This window comes from Oncorhynchus keta, chromosome 35, assembly GCF_023373465.1.
Source record: "Oncorhynchus keta strain PuntledgeMale-10-30-2019 chromosome 35, Oket_V2, whole genome shotgun sequence".
Taxonomy (NCBI): domain Eukaryota; kingdom Metazoa; phylum Chordata; class Actinopteri; order Salmoniformes; family Salmonidae; genus Oncorhynchus; species Oncorhynchus keta.
The window spans coordinates 68,595,967-68,619,023 of NC_068455.1; the positions used below are offsets into that span (position 1 = coordinate 68,595,967).

The 23,057-nt window shown below is 44.4% G+C and overlaps 1 protein-coding gene across 7 annotated transcripts; it reads left to right on the forward strand.

Moving 5' to 3' along the window:
- The first annotated feature begins 1,428 nt into the window (after nucleotides 1–1,428).
- LOC118368921 (kinesin light chain 2-like) lies at nucleotides 1,429–22,925 on the forward strand. Of its 7 annotated transcripts, none has more exons than XM_052497441.1 (16): nucleotides 1,481–1,950; nucleotides 2,117–2,287; nucleotides 3,557–3,805; nucleotides 4,813–4,935; nucleotides 5,269–5,452; nucleotides 7,470–7,686; nucleotides 7,828–8,017; nucleotides 8,156–8,329; nucleotides 8,534–8,633; nucleotides 11,960–12,009; nucleotides 12,250–12,317; nucleotides 12,441–12,549; nucleotides 15,462–15,608; nucleotides 19,361–19,485; nucleotides 19,697–19,754; nucleotides 19,983–22,925. In XM_052497441.1, the coding sequence occupies exons 3-16, from the start codon at nucleotides 3,575–3,577 to the stop codon at nucleotides 20,064–20,066; spliced, it is 1,860 nt and encodes a 619-aa protein (XP_052353401.1). In that variant the 5' UTR covers nucleotides 1,481–1,950; nucleotides 2,117–2,287; nucleotides 3,557–3,574; the 3' UTR covers nucleotides 20,067–22,925. The 7 variants fall into 7 exon arrangements, with proteins under 7 accessions (XP_052353402.1, XP_052353403.1, XP_052353405.1 ...); XM_052497440.1 differs by having other exon boundaries at nucleotides 2,117–2,258; XM_052497442.1 differs by lacking the exon at nucleotides 2,117–2,287 and having other exon boundaries at nucleotides 1,429–1,558.
- Nucleotides 22,926–23,057: the final 132 nt, after the last annotated feature.

Here is a 23,057-nt window from a genome sequence, read left to right on the forward strand (position 1 = left end):
TAGCAGGTTAGGAGAAAATTTGAGCTAATCCTAACCTTTTTCCTAACCTTAACCTAAGTATCCTAATCTGCCACTTTAATTATCCTAACCTGCTGCTTATTTCTCCTAACCTGCTACGAAAAAGTAACTTCCGGTCATAGCTGTACTCCCTCCAGTCAGAACCTAGGGACAGCAGTTATTCCTAACCATGTGACTTAGAACAACTCTGGGCCCTGGTTATAGTCAATAGCAGAGACGGAAGAGGAAGCAAGACATCTCGCTCCCTCGTTTTTTTCTGGTTCATATACAGTCAATTAACTAAGTAGACCAGACCCAGCTGCTATCACATAAGATATCTTCATTTATCCACCGTCTTTGGTCTAAACCAATAACCAGGGCCCAGACTTCCTGTTCAGGTCACATGATCCTGAAAAACACCTGTCCCTAGTGAAGGGAAGAACAATATGATCTATTAATAAATCCCTTTAATTATCAATAATCTCCTTCCTCTCCTCTATCATCACAATGTGTTTCAGAACAAATGGAGTGAGAGGTCTAGAACAAACCGTAAGATCTAGAGTCTCTGTCAGGATTCCACAAGCTTTGCTTCTAATATAACCCATTTGAAAGGATCTCCCTGCTTGTAACATAGCAGCCTATCACAGAAGGGAATCGTTTTTTGTGTAACACTGCATAGACCATAGTTATGCTTGGTAGCTAGTAGTTTGAGGGGAGGATTCTAACGCTTGTGGATTTGGAGAGTATTTTTGCACATGCCATTGTTTCTTCAGCAGCTTTTTTTTGCCTTTTGCCTATAAACAATAATAATGCTTGTACATACAAAACAAATGTACTTCTGTAATGTATCTTAGTCCTTGTTTTTTATTTGAAATCTTTTGTAGTACTGCTTTTTTATGTTTATGTTGTGATGGAAAAGTGGAACTGTTCATTGTTTTTTAAATAAATACTCCTGATTTTTATGTCCTCTGGTGTATTTTCATTAATTTGAAAGTAATCTAGGAATTAACAACCTATTTTATAAATTTAAGTTCAGTTAAAGTTTTTCTTGCATCTCTAGACAGTGATGTAAAGTACTTAAGTAAAAAATACTTTAAAGTACTAAAAGTCGTTTTGGGGGGTATCTGTACTTTACTATTTATATTTTTGACAACTTTTACTTTTACCCCACTACATTCGTAAATAAAAATGTTTTCGTTTTTACACCATAAATTTTCCCTGACACCCAAAAGTACTCGTTACATTTTGAAGGCTTAGCAGGACAGTAAAATGGTCCAATTCACACGCTTATCAAGATAACATCCCTGGTCATCTACTGCCTCTGATATGACCGACTCACAAAACACACATGCTTCGTTTGTAAATTATGTCTGAGTGTTGGAGTGTGCCTATCAGTACATTTTAAAAACATGAAAATCGCGCCATCTATATAGCCTAATATAGGTCTACATTAGAGTGAAGAATGAACGTCGTGCCCCTTCCCCGGGGGGGGTGATGTCATAGCGCCAGGGCTGACTGAGGCTGTGGATTGTGGGAGAATTCGGACAACAGCCATTTTCGGGTAGCGACTGTCATCCTTGGAATTACACTTCTCAAACTGTGAGAGAACGTACCAGTCTCTCACTATCTTTAAAACTAATTCTGAGGATGGATAGAACGATGCCGACTCACGGCAAATAGTGTTCCTGTATTTAAGAGCGCTGTTCCGGTTCAAGTTACGGAAGACGAGAACATTGACTAGGCTAATTCGTGGCAGGCTCGAATTCATTAGCCAGCCAGCCATGCTAGCATAATTGGTTACAATGTATTGCTTGGAATTTGCTCGCTTTTAGACGGCAGCGACGTTATACAACGGGAAAGCCAGTGGTGTGTCGTGGGTTTATTTTTATAGTGCAGCAGACCGAGTAACGTGTCATCAGGATTTAACCGGCGGGCGGACTGGGGAGAGAGAAGGTAAATAGATGTTTATCGTGGTGCGCAGACCCACTTTTGTTAAGTTACCTGACTACATCTAACAATTTGCTTAGCTGTAGAAAACGTATCATTTGAAAAATCTGTGATATTATACCGTTAATCTTTATGTAAACGCAGGTTAGTATCGGTACCGTTATCTTTTCAGCCTTGCGGTTCAGGAGCGTCGCCCACTCTTACAAAAAGGGATTGAAGTGGAGCATCACAACACTCCGTGGTGCTTTGTTTGAGCTCGAGGTTACCGGGGGCAGCGCACTTGTCTTGGGGGAAATAGAACCGTTTCGATTAAGGTAACGTGTGGATTGAGAGTCATTACGAGGTTTGTCAGTGTATTTTTAACAGTATATTAATTGTATTGGCTTATATTCTTACGTCCAATCGAGAGAGTTAGGCTACAAAATCATACCTGTGCTCCTCTCCCAGACCAGCCTCGTCATATCACCAACGTTCTACTATGTTGCCAATCGAGCTCGTCTTGGTTCGCCACGTTGTTTCGACGAGTCATCGCTTATTTTAAGTGTTGGGGAAATTGTCATGGTCCTCATTGAATTAGCATAGATACTTTGTACTGTGCTCTCACGACCGCATCCATCGCAGAAAGCCCTTGCAGAAGCATATTTCGTTCTGGGCCTCAAATCTGCCTCTATGCTTACAAACATGTCGGAGTGTTTTTTTTTTATAGGACACGAGCCTGCGTGTGACATTAAAGCCTATCATTCTTTGTATGATAAAGGCCAATATCTTATAATAGATTAGATCTCTCAAAAATACTGAATGTGTTTTATTTCCTTGTAATGCTCTGCTCTGTCGATCTCCTTCATTCATCCTCTGTCTCTCATTTCTTGTCATCCCGTGAGAGGGGCGATTCCGAAAGTGTGTTGGTCCATATACTAGGCTACTATTGCCAGTAAGATGGATCGACGACAAGCGTTGCAAATTGCCAAACGTTCCATACAGCGTTTGAGAGATTTGTTAGTTGTGGCAATCGGATGGGAAATTACGGGATCGCTCATATTGGTGCATTGCAGTCAATGGATTGTGGGGGAGGGAGGTGATTGTGTGGGCGAGGGCCTCTTGGCGACGCGAGAGGAGAACAGGTGCGCGTCTACAGTGGAGGAGATGTCGCGGAGTCGCGCATTTCTGCTCGGTCCAGCTATAAATCTGCGACGACGCGTGTCTTTAACTTCCATGAGTCCATTTAGTCAATTCTGTTCTCTCGCGAGTCGCGATATAGATTGACTATAAAGGTAGTGCCACGCAAACTATGTATCGAATAGCTTTGTAACTGAAATGCTCATTCATTGATTTATTCAAGCTCAAAAGATTCGAGTCCCATTGGAGCAGAGGGCCCAGAGGAGTGAGCTGTGGCATGGTTGGTTGTTGGTAACAGACTGAACAGTTGTGTAAACATAATCTCTCGGAGGGATTTTGTTCCTCTAATGCTCATCCTTGAAATAATCTCATAATCTGACATTATTTTTTTCTGAGTCTTGTAATATGATTAGATGGCTCGTCCTCTAACTAGCCTTGATTCTAAGAACTTCCAACAAGAATATGCTAACTCAAAACTAATCTCTCTCCCCTCCAGTGTGTGTGAACTCAGGTTATGTCCACCATGGTGTACCCACGCAGCGAGGAGGCCCTGGAGCGCCTGACCCAGGATGAGATCGTGCTCAACACAAAGACTGTGATGCAGGGCCTGGAGACACTCAGAGGGGAGCATGCCCAGCTCCTCACGTCCCTGCTGGACTGCACCCAGCCACCTGCTGCCCAGGAGAAGTCAGGCCTGCTGCGGAAGAGCCTGGAGGCCATAGAATTAGGCCTGGGAGAGGCACAGGTAGGAGAGAGATGTGGGGGAAAGAAGGGGTTGAGGGATTCAGTGAGGGGGGAGAGAAGAGAGACAGGAGAGATGGGTTGAGTGGAAGATGCTTACTACTCTGGTTTAGAGGTACAGGATGATGATGATGCAATGATGACAAATCATGAGTGAAGGGGGAAAAGATGATTCTGGTCCTCGACGACGACGTGGTACATTGTGTGACTAAGACTCAACAAGAGGATTTATTTAGAATAATGTCTCTTGTAGAAAGATAATGTCTCTTGTAGAAAGAGAGGGCGTTGAATTATAAACAATAGGGGAGTTGTTGTTCCTGTAGGAAGGTGCCAGTGGGAATCTGCCTTAGACACTGATGGACTGATATGAAACTTGAAATGCGTAAAAGAACGTCCCAAAAGACTAAAAATTAAAGACTAAAATTAATAATATTATACACACGCGACCCCCCCTTTGAAACCAGAACATTATCAAAGCTTTCCTGTATTATTTGAATCCATCCCCCCCTATTTGCCAGGTTGTCATTTAAAATGAGTTAGCTCCTAATTGACCTGCCTAGATAAATAAAGATGGAATAGATCAAACAAAGTCCCTCTCTTCAGGTGATCATCACCCCAAGGCTAGCCGCTTACTCTTTAGAAATGGAAACATTCTCAAAGCATTGTCTCTTCCTTCAATTAATCCTCTTGAATCCATTTCTGTGGCCTTGCGGACATCTAATTAGCATAATATAGATCCCCATAAATATCTGTCTGTCTAAGCTAGAGATATCTTCTTTTTTTCCCCGTGGGCTGCTTCTCAATCGCCGATATCTGCCTTCCGCATCTGCGGTGAAAGGTGGCAGAGCTACAGCAGTGTTTCAGACCATGAGACGTCTGTATGACTATATGTTTTGGGGGATACCTAAATGGGTCCTTATAAGGATTCCATAACTTAGTAGAAACCCCCCCTCCGGCTTAGACTCTAGAGGGTTAACCCCTCCTTCCATCCCTTCCTCTCTCTCTCCCCAGGTGATCATTGCCCTGTCGGGTCACCTGAGTGCTGTGGAGTCAGAGAAACAGAAGCTAAGAGCCCAGGTCAGACGACTGTGTCAGGAGAACCAGTGGTTAAGAGATGAGCTAGCAGGAACACAGGTACGTGTACAGCACTACATACTGCTTGCACTGGTAGTTCACTCTAATATCAATGGCTTTCAGATGTTTCTAGACCCAAAGTGATTAAAGCGTTATGAGTCCATGTCCCAACGTATACCATCGATGATGTGGGCTCATCTCGTCAATTTAGATTTTGGAGTATGCTATCATTTTATACCCTTCCAAAGCAAAACATTTGTCGAGCTTCACCTCCCTCACACCCATACCCCCTCTTCTTCCCCTCTTCTTCCCCTCTTCTTCCCCTCTTCTTCCCCTCTTCTTCCCCTCTTCTTCCCCTCTTCTTCCCCTCTCCTTCCCCTCTTATCCCCCCAGCACAAGCTGCAGCATAGTGAGCAGAGTGTTGCCCAGCTGGAGGAAGAGAAGAAGCACCTGGAGTTCATGAACAAGATCAAGAAGTTTGACGACGACGTGTCACAGTCTGAGGAGAAGGCTGCAGGGGAGACGTCTAAAGACAGCCTGGACGACCTGTTCCCCAACGATGACGACCAGGGACAGGGTATGATGATGATTGATTAATTGATAAAGAAGAGGACCATATAGGGGAATCCCACAAGTCTAAATGATTAACATAATTTAAAAAAAATCTAAATATGTTTACTATGTGTCCAACCCAGAGACTGTAGTCAACACCTGTAGGAGAGCAATAGAGAACGTAAACCTGTGACCTCATCAGCTGTAGCGGAGCACTAACTTTGATGTCACAGGGTTTCATTCCCAAATGCCTATAGACATATTGAGTAATGTTTCCCGCCCCCCTCCCTTCTCCGCTGTGTTCCTTCTCCACTGTGTTCCCCCTCCCTTCTCCGCTGTGTTCCTTCTCCGCTGTGTTCCCCCTCCCTTCTCCGCTGTGTTCCTTCTCCGCTGTGTTCCTTCTCCGCTGTGTTCCTTCTCCGCTGTGTTCCTTCTCCGCTGTGTTCCTTCTCCGCTGTGTTCCTTCTCCGCTGTGTTCCTTCTCCGCTGTGTTCCTTCTCCGCTGTGTTCCTTCTCCGCTGTGTTCCCCCTCCCTTCTCTGCTGTGTTTCCCCTTCCCTTCTCCGCTGTGTTCCTTCTCCGCTGTGTTCCTTCTCCGCTGTGTTCCTTCTCCGCTGTGTTCCTTCTCCGCTGTGTTCCTTCTCCGCTGTGTTCCTTCTCCGCTGTGTTCCTTCTCTCCCGCTGTGTCCCTTCTCCGCTGTGTCCCTTCTCCGCTGTGTCCCTTCTCCGCTGTGTCCCTTCTCCGCTGTGTCCCTTCTCCGCTGTGTCCCTTCTCCGCTGTGTTCCTTCTCCGCTGTGTTCCTTCTCCGCTGTGTTCCTTCTCCGCTGTGTTCCTTCTCCGCTGTGTTCCCCCTCCGCTGTGTTCCCCCTCCCTCTCCGCTGTGTCCCTTCTCCGCTGTGTTTCCCCTTCCCTTCTCCGCTGTGTCCCTTCTCCGCTGTGTCCCTTCTCCGCTGTGTTCCTTCTCCGCTGTGTTCCTTCTCCGCTGTGTTCCTTCTCCGCTTCCCTTCTCCGCTGTGTCCCTTCTCCGCTGTGTTCCTTCTCCGCTGTGTTCCCCCTCCCTTCTCCGCTTCCCCCTCCGCTGTGTTCCTTCTCCGCTGTGTTCCTTCTCCGCTGTGTCCCTTCTCCGCCCCTTCTCCGCTGTGTTCCTTCTCCGCTGTGTTCCTTCTCCGCTGTGTTCCTTCTCCGCTGTGTTCCTTCTCCGCTGTGTTCCTTCTCCGCTGTGTTCCTTCTCCGCTGTGTTCCTTCTCCGCTGTGTTTCCCTTCTCCGCTGTGTTTCCCCTTCTCCGCTGTGTTCCCCCTCCCTTCTCCGCTGTGTTCCCCCTCCCTTCTCCGCTGTGTTCCCCCTCCCTTCTCCGCTGTGTTCCCCCTCCCTTCTCCGCTGTGTTCCCCCTCCCTTCTCCGCTGTGTTTCCCCTTCTCCGCTGTGTTTCCCCTCCCTTCTCCGCTGTGTTCCCCCTCCCTTCTCCGCTGTGTTTCCCCTCCCTTCTCCGCTGTGTTTCCCCTGTGTTCCCCCTCCCTTCTCCGCTGTGTCCCTTCTCCGCTGTGTCCCTTCTCCGCTGTGTTCCTTCTCCGCTGTGTTCCTTCTCCGCTGTGTTCCTTCTCCGCTGTGTTCCTTCCCGCTGTGTTCCTTCTCCGCTGTGTTCCTTCTCCGCTGTGTTCCTTCTCCGCTGTGTTCCTTCTCCGCTGTGTTCCTTCTCCGCTGTGTTCCTTCTCCGCTGTGTTCCTTCTCCGCTGTGTTTCCCCTCTCCGCTGTGTTTCCCCTTCTCCGCTGTGTTTCCCCTTCTCCGCTGTGTTTCCCCTTCCCTTCTCTGCTGTGTTTCCCCTTCCCCGCTGTGTTTCCCCTTCCCTTCTCTGCTGTGTTTCCCCTTCCCTTCTCTGCTGTGTTTCCCCTTCCCTTCTCTGCTGTGTTTCCCCTTCCCTTCTCTGCTGTGTTTCCCCTTCCCTTCTCTGCTGTGTTTCCCCTTCCCTTCTCTGCTGTGTTTCCCCTCCCTTCTCTGCTGTGTTTCCCCTCCCTTCTCCGCTGTGTTTCCCCTCCCCCTCCAGCCCAGCCCAGCGGAGAGGTGGCGGCCCAGCAGGGTGGCTATGAGATCCCGGCCCGCCTGAGGACTCTCCACAACCTGGTGATCCAGTACGCCTCCCAGGGGAGGTACGAGGTGGCCGTGCCCCTCTGCAAACAGGCCCTGGAGGACCTAGAGAAGACCTCCGGACACGACCACCCTGACGTGGCCACCATGCTCAACATCCTGGCCCTGGTCTACAGGTGTGTGTATGTGTAGGATGGATGGATGTGTGGATAGTTTTAGATACACTTGCTCAGATGAATAGCTAGCTGAAGACTTAATGATTAACTACTGGTAGTACATGTATTCATCTTCTAACATGATGAGATGTTTTGTTCCAGGGACCAGAACAAGTACAAAGAGGCAGCCCACCTGCTGAACGATGCCCTGGCCATCAGAGAGAAGACCCTGGGGAAGGACCACCCTGCGGTAGCCGCCACTCTCAACAACCTGGCTGTGCTCTACGGGAAGAGGGGCAAGTACAAGGAGGCTGAGCCCCTCTGTAAGAGAGCCCTGGAGATTAGAGAGAAGGTATGGATCATTACAGAGTTCTTCCTGGTTAGGTCATGTGGTCAGATAAATTCATAGCCCATGATAACTCTCAAGTGAAAGTATATGTATGACTTGTCGTTTCCTGTAGGTAAAGTATTTAAATGGTTATGTGTTCAGGTCTTGGGGAAGTACCACCCTGACGTGGCCAAGCAGCTGAACAACCTGGCCCTGCTGTGTCAGAACCAGGGAAAGTACGAGGAGGTGGAGTATTACTACAGACAAGCCCTGGAGATCTACCAGTCCAAACTGGGGGCTGACGACCCCAACGTAGCCAAGACCAAAAACAACCTGGTGAGAAGGGTTCTAGACATTGTAGTAGAGGGTTGACAAGCTACATTTTCAGTAATGAATTCCCCCTGAGAGATTTAATCAAGTTTATTCAAGTTGAACAGACAGATGTTTTTTTTGCGATCTTGGTATTGTTACATTTATTGGCTTGTGTATTGAGTTGTATTTTCACATCAAACCATTTAAGGTTTCATCTCATCTCTCTAGGCTACATGCTACCTCAAACAGGGGAAGTTCAAGGATGCTGAGTCCCTGTACAAAGAGATCCTAACCAGAGCACATGAGAAGGAGTTTGGATCAGTCAACAGTGAGTCTCCTACGACCAGCAGTCCTACAGTGGACATTAACACAACACTCACTGACAAGCTAGGGCTGCATCCTAAATTCCCAACCTGGCCCCATTCCATCATGGCCTCATTCCTAATGGGCATACATCACTCCTCACCTCTCCACCTGATAGATGATGTGTGGTGAACATTCTGGCACAAATGGTTGCCATGCATCACCCAGGTGGGTGCAACACATTGCTGGTGGAAGAGGTGAGATTCCCCCTACTATGTAAAGCGCTTTGAGTACCTCGATAGAAAAGCACTATATAAATCCAATCAATTATTATGAATTAAATGGCACCCTATTCCCTATGTAAAGCACTACTTTTGACCAGAGCTCTGTGGGAATAGGGTGCCATTTGGAATGCACGCTACTACTACATTTACCACCAGACCAACCACCTCCATCAACTCTTCATGTTGCATTAGAAGATGTGTGAATCAACAGTATGTCCATTCTGGCCGGGACTACCCTGTAAACCCTGTGGTCATTGGCTGACCATGCGTGGTCTTGTCCTGGCCAGTCAGTTCAGGGTTAATACAGGCTATCTGTTGTGTGTAAAACATGTTAATGCAGCACTGCCTTGAAGCCAATCAAACCCTTAAACACTGTCACTCACGCTCAGTAGAGCACAGTACAGGGGTCTGGCATGGGACACTTTGTGTTCCCACACACACTGTAGGTTTCACGGAGTTAGCATTGAGGTGGAATAATCTTTAATGATATGCCATAAATTAATCCATTTTGGTTTTAAATGCAAATACCTTTTATTTGTCATGTGAGGGAACATAAGGTATACTAAACGTATACGGTTCATAACATATGCTATACGGTTCATAAGGTACGGTATACGGTTCATAAGGTACGGTATACAGTTCATAACGTACGGTATATGTGTGGTATACGGTACATAACGCTTGGTATGCGGTTCATAACGCGTGGTATACGGTTCATAACGCGTGGTATGCGGTTCATAACGCGTGGTATGCGGTTCATAACGCGTGGTATGCGGTTCATAACGCGTGGTATGCGGTTCATAACGCGTGGTGTGCGGTTCATAACGCGTGGTATGCGGTTGATAACGCGTGGTATGCGGTTCATAACGCGTGGTATGCGGTTCATAACGCGTGGTATGCGGTTCATAACGCGTGGTATGCGGTTCATAACGCGTGGTATGCGGTTCATAACGCGTGGTATGCGGTTCATAACGCGTGGTATGCGGTTCATAACGCGTGGTATGCGGTTCATAACGCGTGGTATGCGGTTCATAACGCGTGGTATGCGGTTCATAACGCGTGGTATACGGTTCATAACGCGTGGTATATGTGCGGTTCATAACGCGTGGTATATGTGTGGTTCATAACGCGTGGTATACGGTTCATAACGCGTGGTATACGGTTCATAACGCGTGGTGTGCGGTTCATAACGCGTGGTATGCGGTTCATAACGCGTGGTATGCGGTTCATAACGCGTGGTATGCGGTTCATAACGCGTGGTATGCGGTTCATAACGCGTGGTATGCGGTTCATAACGCGTGGTATACGGTTCATAACGCGTGGTATGCGGTTCATAACGCGTGGTATATGTGTGGTTCATAACGCATGGTATACGGTTCATAACGCGTGGTATACGGTTCATAACGCGCGTGGTGTGCGGTTCATAACGCGTGGTATGCGGTTCATAACGCGTGGTATGCGGTTCATAACGCGTGGTATGCGGTTCATAACGCGTGGTATGCGGTTCATAACGCGTGGTATACGGTTCATAACGCGTGGTATTTCATAACGCGTGGTGTGCGGTTCATAACGCGTGGTGTGCGGTTCATAACGCGTGGTGTGCGGTTCATAACGCGTGGTATGCGGTTCATAACGCGTGGTATGCGGTTCATAACGCGTGGTATATGTGTGGTTCATAACGCGTGGTATATGTGTGGTTCATAACGCGTGGTATACGGTTCATAACGCGCGGTATGCGGTTCATAACGCGTGGTATGTGGTTCATAACGTATGGTATATGGTTCATGGTTCATAACGTATGGTATATGTGTGGTTCATAACGTATGGTGTGCGGTTCATAACGTATGGTGTGCGGTTCATAACGTATGGTGTGCGGTTCATAACGTATGGTGTGCGGTTCATAACGTATGGTGTGCGGTTCATAACGTATGGTGTGCGGTTCATAACTGGTGCCACTTCATCCCGTGGTGTGCGGTTCATAACCGGTGTGCGGTTCATCCTGTGCGGTTCATAACGCAGATGACAACAAGCCAATGCGGTTCATGCATGCGGTGTGCGGTTCATAGAGGGTGTGCGGTTCATAACGGATGGTGTGCGGTTCATAACGCATGATGTGCGGTTCATAACCTATGGTGTGCGGTTCATAACCTGTGCGGTTCATAACGCGCGGTGTGCGGTTCATAACGCGCGGTGTGCGGTTCATAACGGGTGTGCCATAACGCGCGGTATAGATGGAAAATATATGTGTTCATTAATATATTGAGGCTATAACGCGCGGTATATGTGCGGTTCATAATATATGTGCTTCATAACGCTATGCGTGCGGTTCATACTATGCCCATAACGCGCGGTATGCGTATTCATAACCTGGCCTTCATAACGCCTATGCGTGCGGTTCATCGCTATGCGTGCGGTTCATAACTCTCTTGCCCATAACGCTATGCGTGCTTCATAACGGGGAATGCGTGAACGGAATGCGTAGTTCCGCTATGCGTGTTCAGTATGGTGTGTTATACGGTTCATAACATATGGTATATGGTTCAAACGTATGGTATTAAGTGTGTTATACGGTTCATAACATATGGTATATGGTTCATAACGTATGGTGTGCGGTTCAAATATGGTGTGCGGTTCAGAACGTATGGTGTTTCATAAATGGTGTATTCAACATTGTGGTTTAATGGATGACATTCATAACGTTGAAACATGTATATGGTTCATTTCATAACTATGGTGTGCGGTTCTAACTATGGTGTGCAATAACGTATGGTGAAGGTTCAGCGTATGGTGTGCGGTTCATAACGTAGGATGTGCGGTTCATAACGTGGTAAACGTATGGTATACGGTTCATAACATATGGTTCATAATGTATGATATACATTTCATAACGTAGGATGTGCGGTTCATAACGTAGAATGTGCGGTTCATAACGTGGTAAACGTATGGTATACGGTTCATTACGCGGTATACGGTCCATGAAACAAAATATATGAATATACAAATGAAACTATGCCACTCATCCCCTCCTCTCTTCATCCCCTCTTCTCTTCATCCTCTTCTCTTGCAGATGACAACAAGCCGATCTGGATGCATGCGGAGGAGAGAGAGGAGAGCAAGGTGGCTGCAGTATAACTGATCTGAACCATGGTCCTTCTATATACCTGTTAATGGCAGCTTATGAACTCTGATGGATGGGTAGACCAATAAAGATGGAGAATATTCATGTATTAATAATTGAGGCTTTATAATAAGGTCATAATTCATGTCTACTGCTGCTAACTGCCCCTCTATTCTCCTGGCCTTTCCGCTCTCTCTTATCTCTTTCTCGATTTCTCTCTTGTCCCCCCTCTCTCTCAGGGGAAGAGGAAGGAAGCTAGTCCCTGTGTAGAGTATGGGAGCTGGTACAAGGCCTGCAAAGTTGACAGGTGAGACTTATTATTAAACTTAATTAGAATGGGAGATAAATACACAGAACTCAGTGTTTTAAATTATATTAACATTGTGGTTTAATGATGACATGATGTTGACATGTACTTCATTCCTGTCAGTCCTACTGTCAATACCACCCTGAAGAGCCTGGGGGCGCTGTACCGCAGACAGGGTAAATTACAGGCAGCTGAGACACTGGAGGAGTGTTCTACCAAGACACGCAAGCAGGTACTGGTAATACGCAAGCAGGTACTGGTAATACGCTACCAGGTACTGGTAATACGCTACTAGGTACTGGTAATACGCTACTGGTAATACGCTACCAGGTACTGGTAATACGCTATCACTATCAGTTACTAGCAATTCATTGTCAGGTACACAGTTGGGTACTAGTAATTCACAATTGGGTACTAGTAATTCACTATCACTATCGGGTACTAGTACTACACGATCGGGTACTAGTACTACACGATCGGGTACTAGTACTACACGATCGGGTACTAGTACTACACGATCGGGTACTAGTACTACACGATCGGGTACTAGTACTACACGATCGGGTACTAGTACTACACGATCGGGTAATAGTACTTACACGATCGGGTAATAGTACTTACACGATCGGGTACTAGTACTTACACGATCGGGTACTAGTACTTACACGATCGGGTACTAGTACTTACACGATCGGGTACTAGTACTTACACGATCGGGTACTAGTACTTACACGATCGGGTACTAGTACTTACACGATCGGGTACTAGTACTTACACGATCGGGTACTAGTACTTACACGATCGGGTACTAGTACTTACACGATCGGGTACTAGTACTACACGATCGGGTACTAGTACTTACACAATCAGTTACTACACAATCAGGTACTAGTACTACACTATCCAGGAATTGTAATTCACTGTCACTATCAGTTACTAGTAATAGGCTATCAATATTGGGTACTAGTACTACACGATCAGGTACTAATACTTACACGATCGGGTACTAGTACTTACACGATCGGGTACTAGTACTTACACGATCGGGTACTAGTACTTACACGATCGGGTACTAGTACTACACGATCGGGTACTAGTACTACACGATCGGGTACTAGTACTTACACGATCAGGTACTAGTACTTACACAATCGGGTACTAGTACTTACACAATCAGGTACTAGTACTTACACAATCAGGTACTAGTACTTACACAATCAGGTACTAGTACTTACACAATCAGGTACTAGTACTTACACAATCAGGTACTACACAATCAGGTACTAGTACTTACAGGTATCAGGTACTACACAATCAGGTACTAGTACTACGCTATCAATATTGGGTACTAGTACTATACGATCAGGTACTAGTACTTACACAATCGGGTACTAGTACTTACACAATCAGGTACTAGTACTTACACAATCAGGTACTAGTACTTACACAATCAGGTACTAGTACTTACACAATCAGGTACTAGTACTTACACAATCAGGTACTACACAATCAGGTACTAGTACTACACTATCCAGGACTTGTAATTCACTGTCACTATCAGTTACTAGTAATACGCTATCAATATTGGGTACTAGTACTACACGATCAGGTACTAGTACTACACGATCAGGTACTAGTACTTACACGATCAGGTACTAGTACTTACACGATCAGGTACTAGTACTTACACGATCAGGTACTAGTACTTACACGATCAGGTACTAGTACTACACGATCAGGTACTAGTACTTACACGATCAGGTACTAGTACTTACACGATCAGGTACTAGTACTACACTATCCAGGACTTGTAATTCACTGTCACTATCAGTTACTAGTAATACGCTATCAATATTGGGTACTAGTACTACACGATCAGGTACTAGTACTACACTATCAGGTACTAGAACTACACTATCAGGTACTAGCACTACACTACCAGGTACTAGTAATTCACTGTCACTATCAGGTACTAGTAATTCACTGTCACTAGTAATTCACTATCAGGCACTAGTAATTTGCTGTCACTATCAGGCACTAATGATACGCTATCAGGTAGCAGTGATACGCTATCAGGTAGCAGTGATACGCTATCAGGTAGCAGTGATACGCTATCAGGTAGCAGTGATACGCTATCAGGTACAGTGATACGCTATCAGATACTAGTGATACACTATCAGGTAGCAGTGATACTGCTATCAGGTACTGATACGCTATCAGGTAGCAGTGACTAGGTAGCAGTGATACGCTATCAGGTACTAGTGACTACGCTATCAGGTAGCTAGTGATACGCTATCAGGTACTAGTGAATTCACTGTCAGGTAGCAGTGAGTGATACACTATCAGGTACTAGTGATTTGCTGTCACTATCAGTGAGTGATACGCTATCAGGTATCAGTGAGTGATACACTATCAGGTATCAGTGAGTGATACGCTATCAGGTACAGTGAGTGATACGCTATCAGGTATCAGTGAGTGATACGCTGTCACTAGCAGTGATACATCAGGTATCAGTGAGTGATACGCTATCAGGTAGCAGTGAGTGATACGCTATCAGGTAGCAGTGAGTGATACGCTATCAGGTAGCAGTGATACGCTATCAGGTAGCAGTGATACGCTATCAGGTAGCAGTGAGTGATACGCTATCAGGTAGCAGTGATACACTATCAGGTAGCAGTGATACACTATCAGGTAGCAGTGATACACTATCAGGTAGCAGTGAGTGATACGCTATCAGGTAGCAGTGATACACTATCAGGTAGCAGTGATACACTATCAGGTAGCAGTGAGTGATACGCTATCAGGTAGCAGTGAGTGATACGCTATCAGGTAGCAGTGATGATACTATCAGGTAGCAGTGATACGCTATCAGGTAGCAGTGATACGCTATCAGGTAGCAGTGATACGCTATCAGGTAGCAGTGATACGCTATCAGGTAGCAGTTACTGCACATTCAGTCAAAAAAGGTTTTGCTATGCAATCATTCAAAAAAGCAGGTCCTACACAATCACTGAAAAAGAAGGTACAAGCACACAGACACTGGCAGTGCAATTATCAAAGGCTGTAGTCTAGAGTCTTGAAGCTCTCACACACTCTGTTTCAACCCTGCTGATATTTAGGATTCATTATCATGTTCTCCCCCAGGGTATAGATGCCATTAACCAGAGTAAGGTGGTGGAGCTCCTGAAGGATGGAGCCCCAGGAGGGGGTGAGCGACGGCAGAGCCGGGAGGGTCTCAACGGGCCCCAGCGGGGGGACTGTGAGGGGGACGACGGAGCAGAGTGGAACGGGGTACGAACCTCCTTTGTCTTATTATTTTTGAAAGATGAAGCATTCGTAAGTGTGAACATACAGTCAAATTAGGGATGGGCTATATATCAAATTAATTCCAATACATGTTGTTAGCAAGAATCAATGTTTTATGGTCTTGTCTCTTTCGCTCCTTCTGTGCTGTGTGTACTGTGCACCTTCCCACTCACACACAGACACCAAGCCCCTCCCCTACCACTCACAACAAAGAAACTAAATATCACCTTATTTCTCTCTGACAACAAGCAGTTTAAATTCGCAATTTGCATTTGAGGTTTGGTCCGACATAACCGGTCTTCTAGACACACGAAACACATTCAGACATAATTGTAATTGTTTGTAATAGAGGAGAACTTAACTTTTACTTCACAATACTTTCTTTTTCTCAACTCCTAACTTTTAGAACAGAGCAGACCCTACTAAAACGAGAGTATCAATGAACATGATTGTTGGTAATGCGAGCAGAGTTTTAGCCACAGACTTTTATGTGCTAACTGTCTAGTCTGTGTTTTAGAAATGTGCAATTTGTTTAAGGAATTGCCAACTCACTTATTTCTCAGAATGAAAACATCTTCTTAACTCAACTGTTCTACCTTGTTAGCAAGCAAATAGATCCAAGTTGGCCAGACTTTAAATATAAAGAATAGCTGGCTACTTACTAGCCATGGGCTTGTGCTTGAGAGGCTGTTAATGAGACCTGTGTTAATGTTCTATAATGCCTGCTACCAGAAGATGGTCATTATTAGTGGATGTGCATGGTTCTGGTTACATTTGTAACAAAAGGGGCATTTTCGTAGACTTGAATGCTTGATCAGTGATTATTTCAAAACAGCAGGTTAAAATAATGTAATTATTAGTGGGGCTTATGGTTGAAGGCTTTTATTTATCCTAGGTATAATTTTACAAGCCCTGAATTCATAAAATTATTCCAAACTGTTTGAAATGCAGTGTATATACCTAGAATTGTGCAACAAATTGATTTAGAGAGAAAAAAAAACAATTGAGATATATATTGTGACGCGCCCGTAAGTTTGAAGAAATTAAGTGTTTTGACACTAATGACTATGTAGCTTAAATCTAGTGTGATGTTTGTTGTGCCTGATAAAGACATTGATATACAGTACTGTGCAAAAGTTTTAGACAGGTGTGTAAAAAATGCTCTAAAGTAAGAATGCTTTAAAAAATAGACGTGTTAAAATATTATATTTATCAAGTAACTAAATACAAAGTGAGTGAACAGGAGAAAAATCTACATCAAATCCATATTTGGTGTGACCACCCTTTGCCTTCTCAACAGCATCAATTCTCGTAGGTACACTTGCACAAAGTCAGGGATTTTGTAGGCATATAGTCAGGTGTATGATGAAACAATTATACCAAACGGGTGCTAATGATCATCAATTCAATATTTAGGTTGAAACACAATCATTAACTGAAACAGAAACCGCTGTGTAGGAGGAATAAAACTGGGTGAAGAACAGCCAAACTCGGCTAACAAGGTGAGGTTGCTGAAGACAGTTTACTGTCAAAAGTCATACTCCATGGCAAGACTGAACCCAGCAACAAGACACAAGGTATACTGCATCAGCAAGGTCTCTCCCAGGCAGACATTTTAAGGCAGGCTGGGGTTTCCAGATGTACTGTCCAAGCTCTTTTAAAGAAGCACAAAGAAACGGGTGACTTTGAGGACAGTAGACGCAGTGGTCGGCCAAGGAAACTTACTGCATCAGATGAGACACATCCTGTTTACTTCCCTTCTCAACCGGAAGATGTCCAGCAGTGTCATCAGCTCTGAATTGTTAGAAAACAGTGGGACCCTGGTACACCCATCTACTGTCCAGAGAAGTCTGGTTAGAAGTGGCCTTCATGGAAGACTTGCGGCCAAAAAGCCATACCTCCGACGTGGAAACAAGGTCAATGACTCAACTATACACAAAAACACAGGAACTGGGGTGCAGAAAAATGGCAGCAGGTGCTCTGGACTAATGAGTCAAAATATTTGGCTGTAGCAGAAGGCAGTTTGTTTGCTGAAGGGCTGGAGAGCAGTACACGGATGAGTGTCTGCAGGCAACAGTGAAACAAGGTTCCTTGCAAGTTTGGGCTGCATTTCTGCAAATGGAGTTGGGGATTTGGTCAGATATTAATTGTCCCCTCAATGCTGAGAAGTACAGGCAAATACTTATCCATCATGCAATACCATCAGGGACGCATCTGATCGGCCCCAAATGTATTCTGCAGCATGACAACGACCCCAAACATACAGTTCATAATGACTTTCGCTATCTTCAGCGTTAAGAAGAACAAGAAGTCCTGGAAGTGATGGTATGGCCCCCACAGAGCCCTGATCTCAACATCATCATGTCTGTCTGGGATTACATGAAGAGAGAAGCACCTGCCTAAATCCAAAGAACTGTGGTTATTTCTCCGAGATATTTGGGCCAACCTACCTGCCCGAGTTCCAAAAACGGTGTGCAGGTGTACCTAGAAGAATTGATGCTGTTTGAAGGCAAATGGTGGTCACACCAAATATTGATTTGATGTACACTACCGTTCAGAAGTCTGGGGTCACTTAGAAATGTCCTAGTTTTTGAAAGAAAAGCACTTTTTGTCCATTTTAAAATATCAAATTGATCAGAAATACAGTAGACATTGTTAATGTTGTAAATGACTATTGTAGCTGGAAATGGCTTATTTATTTTTATGGAATATCTACATAGGTGTACAGAGGCCCATTAAAAACAGACTCCTCACAAGTCTGGCAGATTTATTAAATAGTACCCAGACTGGCCAATAAAAATAAAAGATTAAGATGGGCAAAAGAACACAGACACTGGACAGAGATACTCTGCCTAGAAGGACAGCATTCCGGAGTCGTCTCTTCACCTTTTGACGTTAACACTGGTGTTTTGTGGGTACTATTTAATGAAGCTGCCAGTTGAGGACATATGAGGCGTCTGTTTCTCAAACGGGACACTAATGCACTTGACCTCTTGCTCAGTTGTGCACCGGGGCCTCCCACTCCTCTTTCCCACTCCTCTTTCTATTCTGGTTAGAGACAGTTTGCGCTGTTCTGTGAAGGGAGTAGTATACCGCATCATATGAGATCTTTAGTTTCTTGGCAATTTCTTGCATGGCATAGCCTTAATTTCTCAGAACAAGACTAGATGAGTTTCATAAGAAAGTTATTTGTTTCTGGCCATTTTGAGCCTGTAATCGAACATACATGCTGATGCTCCAGATACACAACTAGTCTAAAGAAGGCCAGTTGTAATTGCTTCTTTAATCAGAACAACAGTTTTCATAACATAATTGCAAAAGGGTTTTCTAATGATCAATTAGCCTTTTTAAAATGATAAACTTGGATTAGCTAATACAATGTGCAATTAGAACACAGGAGTGATGGTTGTTGATAATGGGCCTCTGTACGCCTATGTAGATATCCCATTAACAATCTGCCGTTTCTAGCTACAATAGTAATTTACAACATTAACTATGTCTACACTGTATTTCTGATCAATTTGATGTTAATTTAATGGACCAAACGTGCTTTTCTTTCAAAAACATATTTTTGAAAGCATTCTTACTTTACAGCATTTTTTCACACATGCCTTAAACTTTTGCACAGTACTTACTGTAAGTAATAAAACGTTTTTGAAAATAATAAATGCCTAAAAAATGGCATTCTGTTTTAAAGGCCACACCTTTCATATGCAGTGGTTGTCTTGTTCTCTCAGGAAGGTAACGGTTCATTGCGTCGAAGCGGCTCCTTTGGGAAGATCCGTGAAGCGCTGCGTAGGAGCAGTGAGATGCTGGTGAAGAAACTACAGGGCAGTGGCCCCCAGGAGCCCCGCAACCCAGGGTGAGAGAGACTGCGTGTATGTCTGCACCCTAGCCCATCACTGCTCATACTGTGTGAATCAGTTTTGTGTTTGCCTCAGTGGGTTTGTTCTTTATTGGGGAGCTGACAAGGCACTTGAGTTATTAACCAAATGTTAAAGGAAAACCCAGGCAATAACACTGTTTCTATTGAGGCTAATTGAATCCTTAATGTCTGTCTGTGTGTTCCTCAGGATGAAGAGAGCCAGCTCCCTCAACTTCCTCAACAAGAGTGCAGAAGACCCCTCACAGGTACCTGGTGTTAGCTGTCCATCACTGTCACTGAGCTATTAACCTGTTAGTTACTAGCCAAGGACTGCTGTCACTGAGCTCCTGAGATGTACATCTGCTTTGCTTTATCTTGGCCAGGTCGCAGTTGAAAATAAGAACTTGTTCTCAACTGGCCTACCTGGTTAAATAAAGGTGAAATAAATAAATAAATAAAAACATCCTTTCTATTTTCTCCCTCCCTCTCTCCAGGACGCCAACTCCGGCCTATCAGAATGCAGAGGACTGAGTGCCAGCAATGTGGACTTGTCAAGACGCAGCTCCCTGATTGGTTAAACAGAGACAGGAGGCGGGACCAGGAGGAGGAAGGTCCGATGATGGGACCAGGAGGAGGAAAGCCCTAAGCGATCAAAACACTTCCGATCCAACACTCATATTCAAGACATATTTTCTAAAGAAACAAAAAAACCTGACTTGACGCTTTTAGTGACTCAGACGTCTCTGTGTCTGCTTTACTATATACTTCGCTGGCATCTATCAAACAAGTAGAGAAAATCCTATTTAAACGGCATGCTGCTTACTAGAAGGTGGAATTTTTGCTCTAGACACTCATCATGGTGAGTCTGAGGCATAGCATCGTGACAGAATCATATTGTTATCGCCATGTGACGAATTTCTATTTCTACACTCTCATGCAGACACTCAACCTTAGAAATCAGAATAGAACTAGCCTACCTATCTTAGAGAAGTGTAACCGACGTCAGTGTGCCGCTAACGGTTTAGCTTCCTCCACCGTCCCTGTCGCCATCTCTGGCTCGAACCAGTGATCCTCTGTTTTGCAACACACGTGACCGCCTTCCATGACAACGTGGGAACACGAGTGAGCTATACAAAAGGCACCAATCGGTTAGCTCCATCGGCAACATTTCAAGCTACCTGCGGAGCATTACGGTACATTCCTAACTCTGTTACAGAAGCATCACACTCTGCTCACTAGTGGCATGATTACTGAATGCTAACAACCCATTCAATGGAAGTCACAGTGAAGAAAGCCATATAAATCATATAAGTTTTTAAGACGAGGTATGAACTACAGCTGTTAGAAACTTCAGCGATGTAAAAGACAGATGGTACACAATCTTTTTGGGATGTCAAATAAATCATTGTATTTAAACATCATCTGGGAGAAAAAAAAGCAGCGCTGACCAGTTTAACCTCTCCTTTTTGCTGTCTGAATGGTTATGTATATACAGGTTTAAGTTATTTTCTATTTCTTTCTTTGTATATAGCGCACAGACAGGTTCTTGTTTAAACTGGTTAGAGGTTAGGAGAACCTCTGATTTGGAGACAGACGCTGGCAGAGGACAGTCAGAAAAGAGTGAAGAGAGAAACGGGGAGAATATTGGCACTTAATGGGTGTCCTAACTTAGTCTCCCACTGATATGAAGTGAAATTTTGACAAAATGGAGGTTAGAATTTCCCCCTGAATCTATAGCCTGATCTGGTCAGATATGTTTGCTCTAATCAACTACTGTTCCGTTTGTTGCCTTGTCAGACAACTATGAACATGACAGATAAGAGTTGGCTAAAGGTCAAACATATCAGAGACCAGGTTCCAGAAGAAAACGGACTGAAACAGGGAGGAACTACCTGGATTTTTACAATAAGAAACTCTCATTTTCATTTTCTGTTGCAAAAAGGTTTTGTACGGTGTGCACTAATGAATGGCGAGACCAAGTTATCTTAGTTCATCTCAGACTTGGGGAATATACTGGAAATGCTGACGTGACAAGCAGTACCAGTGTATCTCAGTCCGTGTGCAGCCTGTTAGCAAAGCGTGGTACAAATGCCTGTTTAACTCCACCACTGAAGTCCCATTTCTCTTACGTGATCCGGTGGTGTTGGTACTGAAAAACACATTATTAGCCTGACTGATGCTGTGGAGGTGAACGTGTTCCTATGTTGAGCGTTGGTTTTAGCAAATGCATGGTCACATGTCTACCACAGCACAACGTTTCTCCCCCAGCCAAATATTATTAGATCTCTACATAGTTGTAATGCCCTCGTATTAGTTAAGATGATACAATCCAGTGTTTCTGTAAGAGGGAAGCATTAGGCATCCCGTAGGTACCGTATCATAGATATCTGTCCTTGGTTGGCCTTTACTGAATAATGAGAGCATGATATGTCCTTATCTTTTTATATACAACAGTGATCCTTTATTATAACTTGATGTTGTTTTGAAAGAATCTGATTGGTTTACAGAAAACGTATCTCTGATCTAACCAATGACAGTCCTTCCTTCACCAAATGTTCTCATCATTTATGTCTTATTCTTGTCTGTGACTGACTCCAACCTCGATTGACGATGTGCGGGGTATTGTTGTTGAACTCTGAATGATGATTTGAATGTTGGGTTTTACTTTGATGAGGGGCAGGGAGGGAAGAGGTTGACTGTGTACTGTGTTGTGTTGGCTATTTTAAGTGTCTGGTTTGTGAGTTAGGAGTCCCAAGACTGATACCAAGAGTCTTGGCCAACAGAATGTATATTAGTATATTAGTATATGTCCTAATGAGTTTCACCTCCTGATTGTTGCTCAGTGCAATGTAAAGTGGGAATAGGATGGATTTTTAGATTTTTACTGGGGAAACAGATGGAACGAAAGCTTAAGTATGTGACAAATACAGGCTAGAAGGGCTGAGGAGGAGAACACTGATGATGAATGATAACGGGGGAAATAGAAATATGAAGTGCTGTTCGGTGAGAAAAGCGAAAGATTCAGTGATTGAAATGGAAAGTGGAACATTTCGAGGGCGGAATATGGAAAAGTGCTTTAAGTATCATTGCAGCAAATAATGTACAGAATTGTCAATCTCTGTCACACTCAACATGTGCAAGCACCCATGTTGTCTAGCTATGTAAAAGTCTGTTGAAACACTGGACTGTAGTCTGTAGATGCTGTATTTACACACCAACAAATGTTTCAAAGAACACACCTAGACAGTGCTCCTACAAATGTATACCACATGTTCATGTAGAAGTAAGAACACCCTCCTCACCATCTGTGAATCAGTGTGTCACTATGGAAACTAGAATGTAGCCGTGGGGGGGGGGGTCTCATTGTTAGTGGCCAACAACATTGTGTATGTTTTATTAAAGGTTCAATAAAGGAAAAACTCCACTTTTCAAGCTGATCCTGATCTGTTTGTTTCCTCATTCTTTTAACACAATGAAACAGCTTGATTTGAAATTAGTTGTAAATACAGATATTGCATGTGTAACCAGGGGCATCCTGGAACACAAGTTACCAGATCTATTTCACATAA

Coding starts and splice junctions, on each gene's coding strand:
- LOC118368921 (XM_052497442.1), top strand. CDS start 3,575: ATGTCCACCATGGTGTACCCACGCAGCGAGGAGGCCCTGGAGCGCCTG. Junction 7,687..7,827: donor ATCCTGGCCCTGGTCTACAG/GTGTGTGTATGT, acceptor GTTTTGTTCCAG/GGACCAGAACAAGTACAAAG. Junction 8,018..8,155: donor CCCTGGAGATTAGAGAGAAG/GTATGGATCATT, acceptor TTATGTGTTCAG/GTCTTGGGGAAGTACCACCC.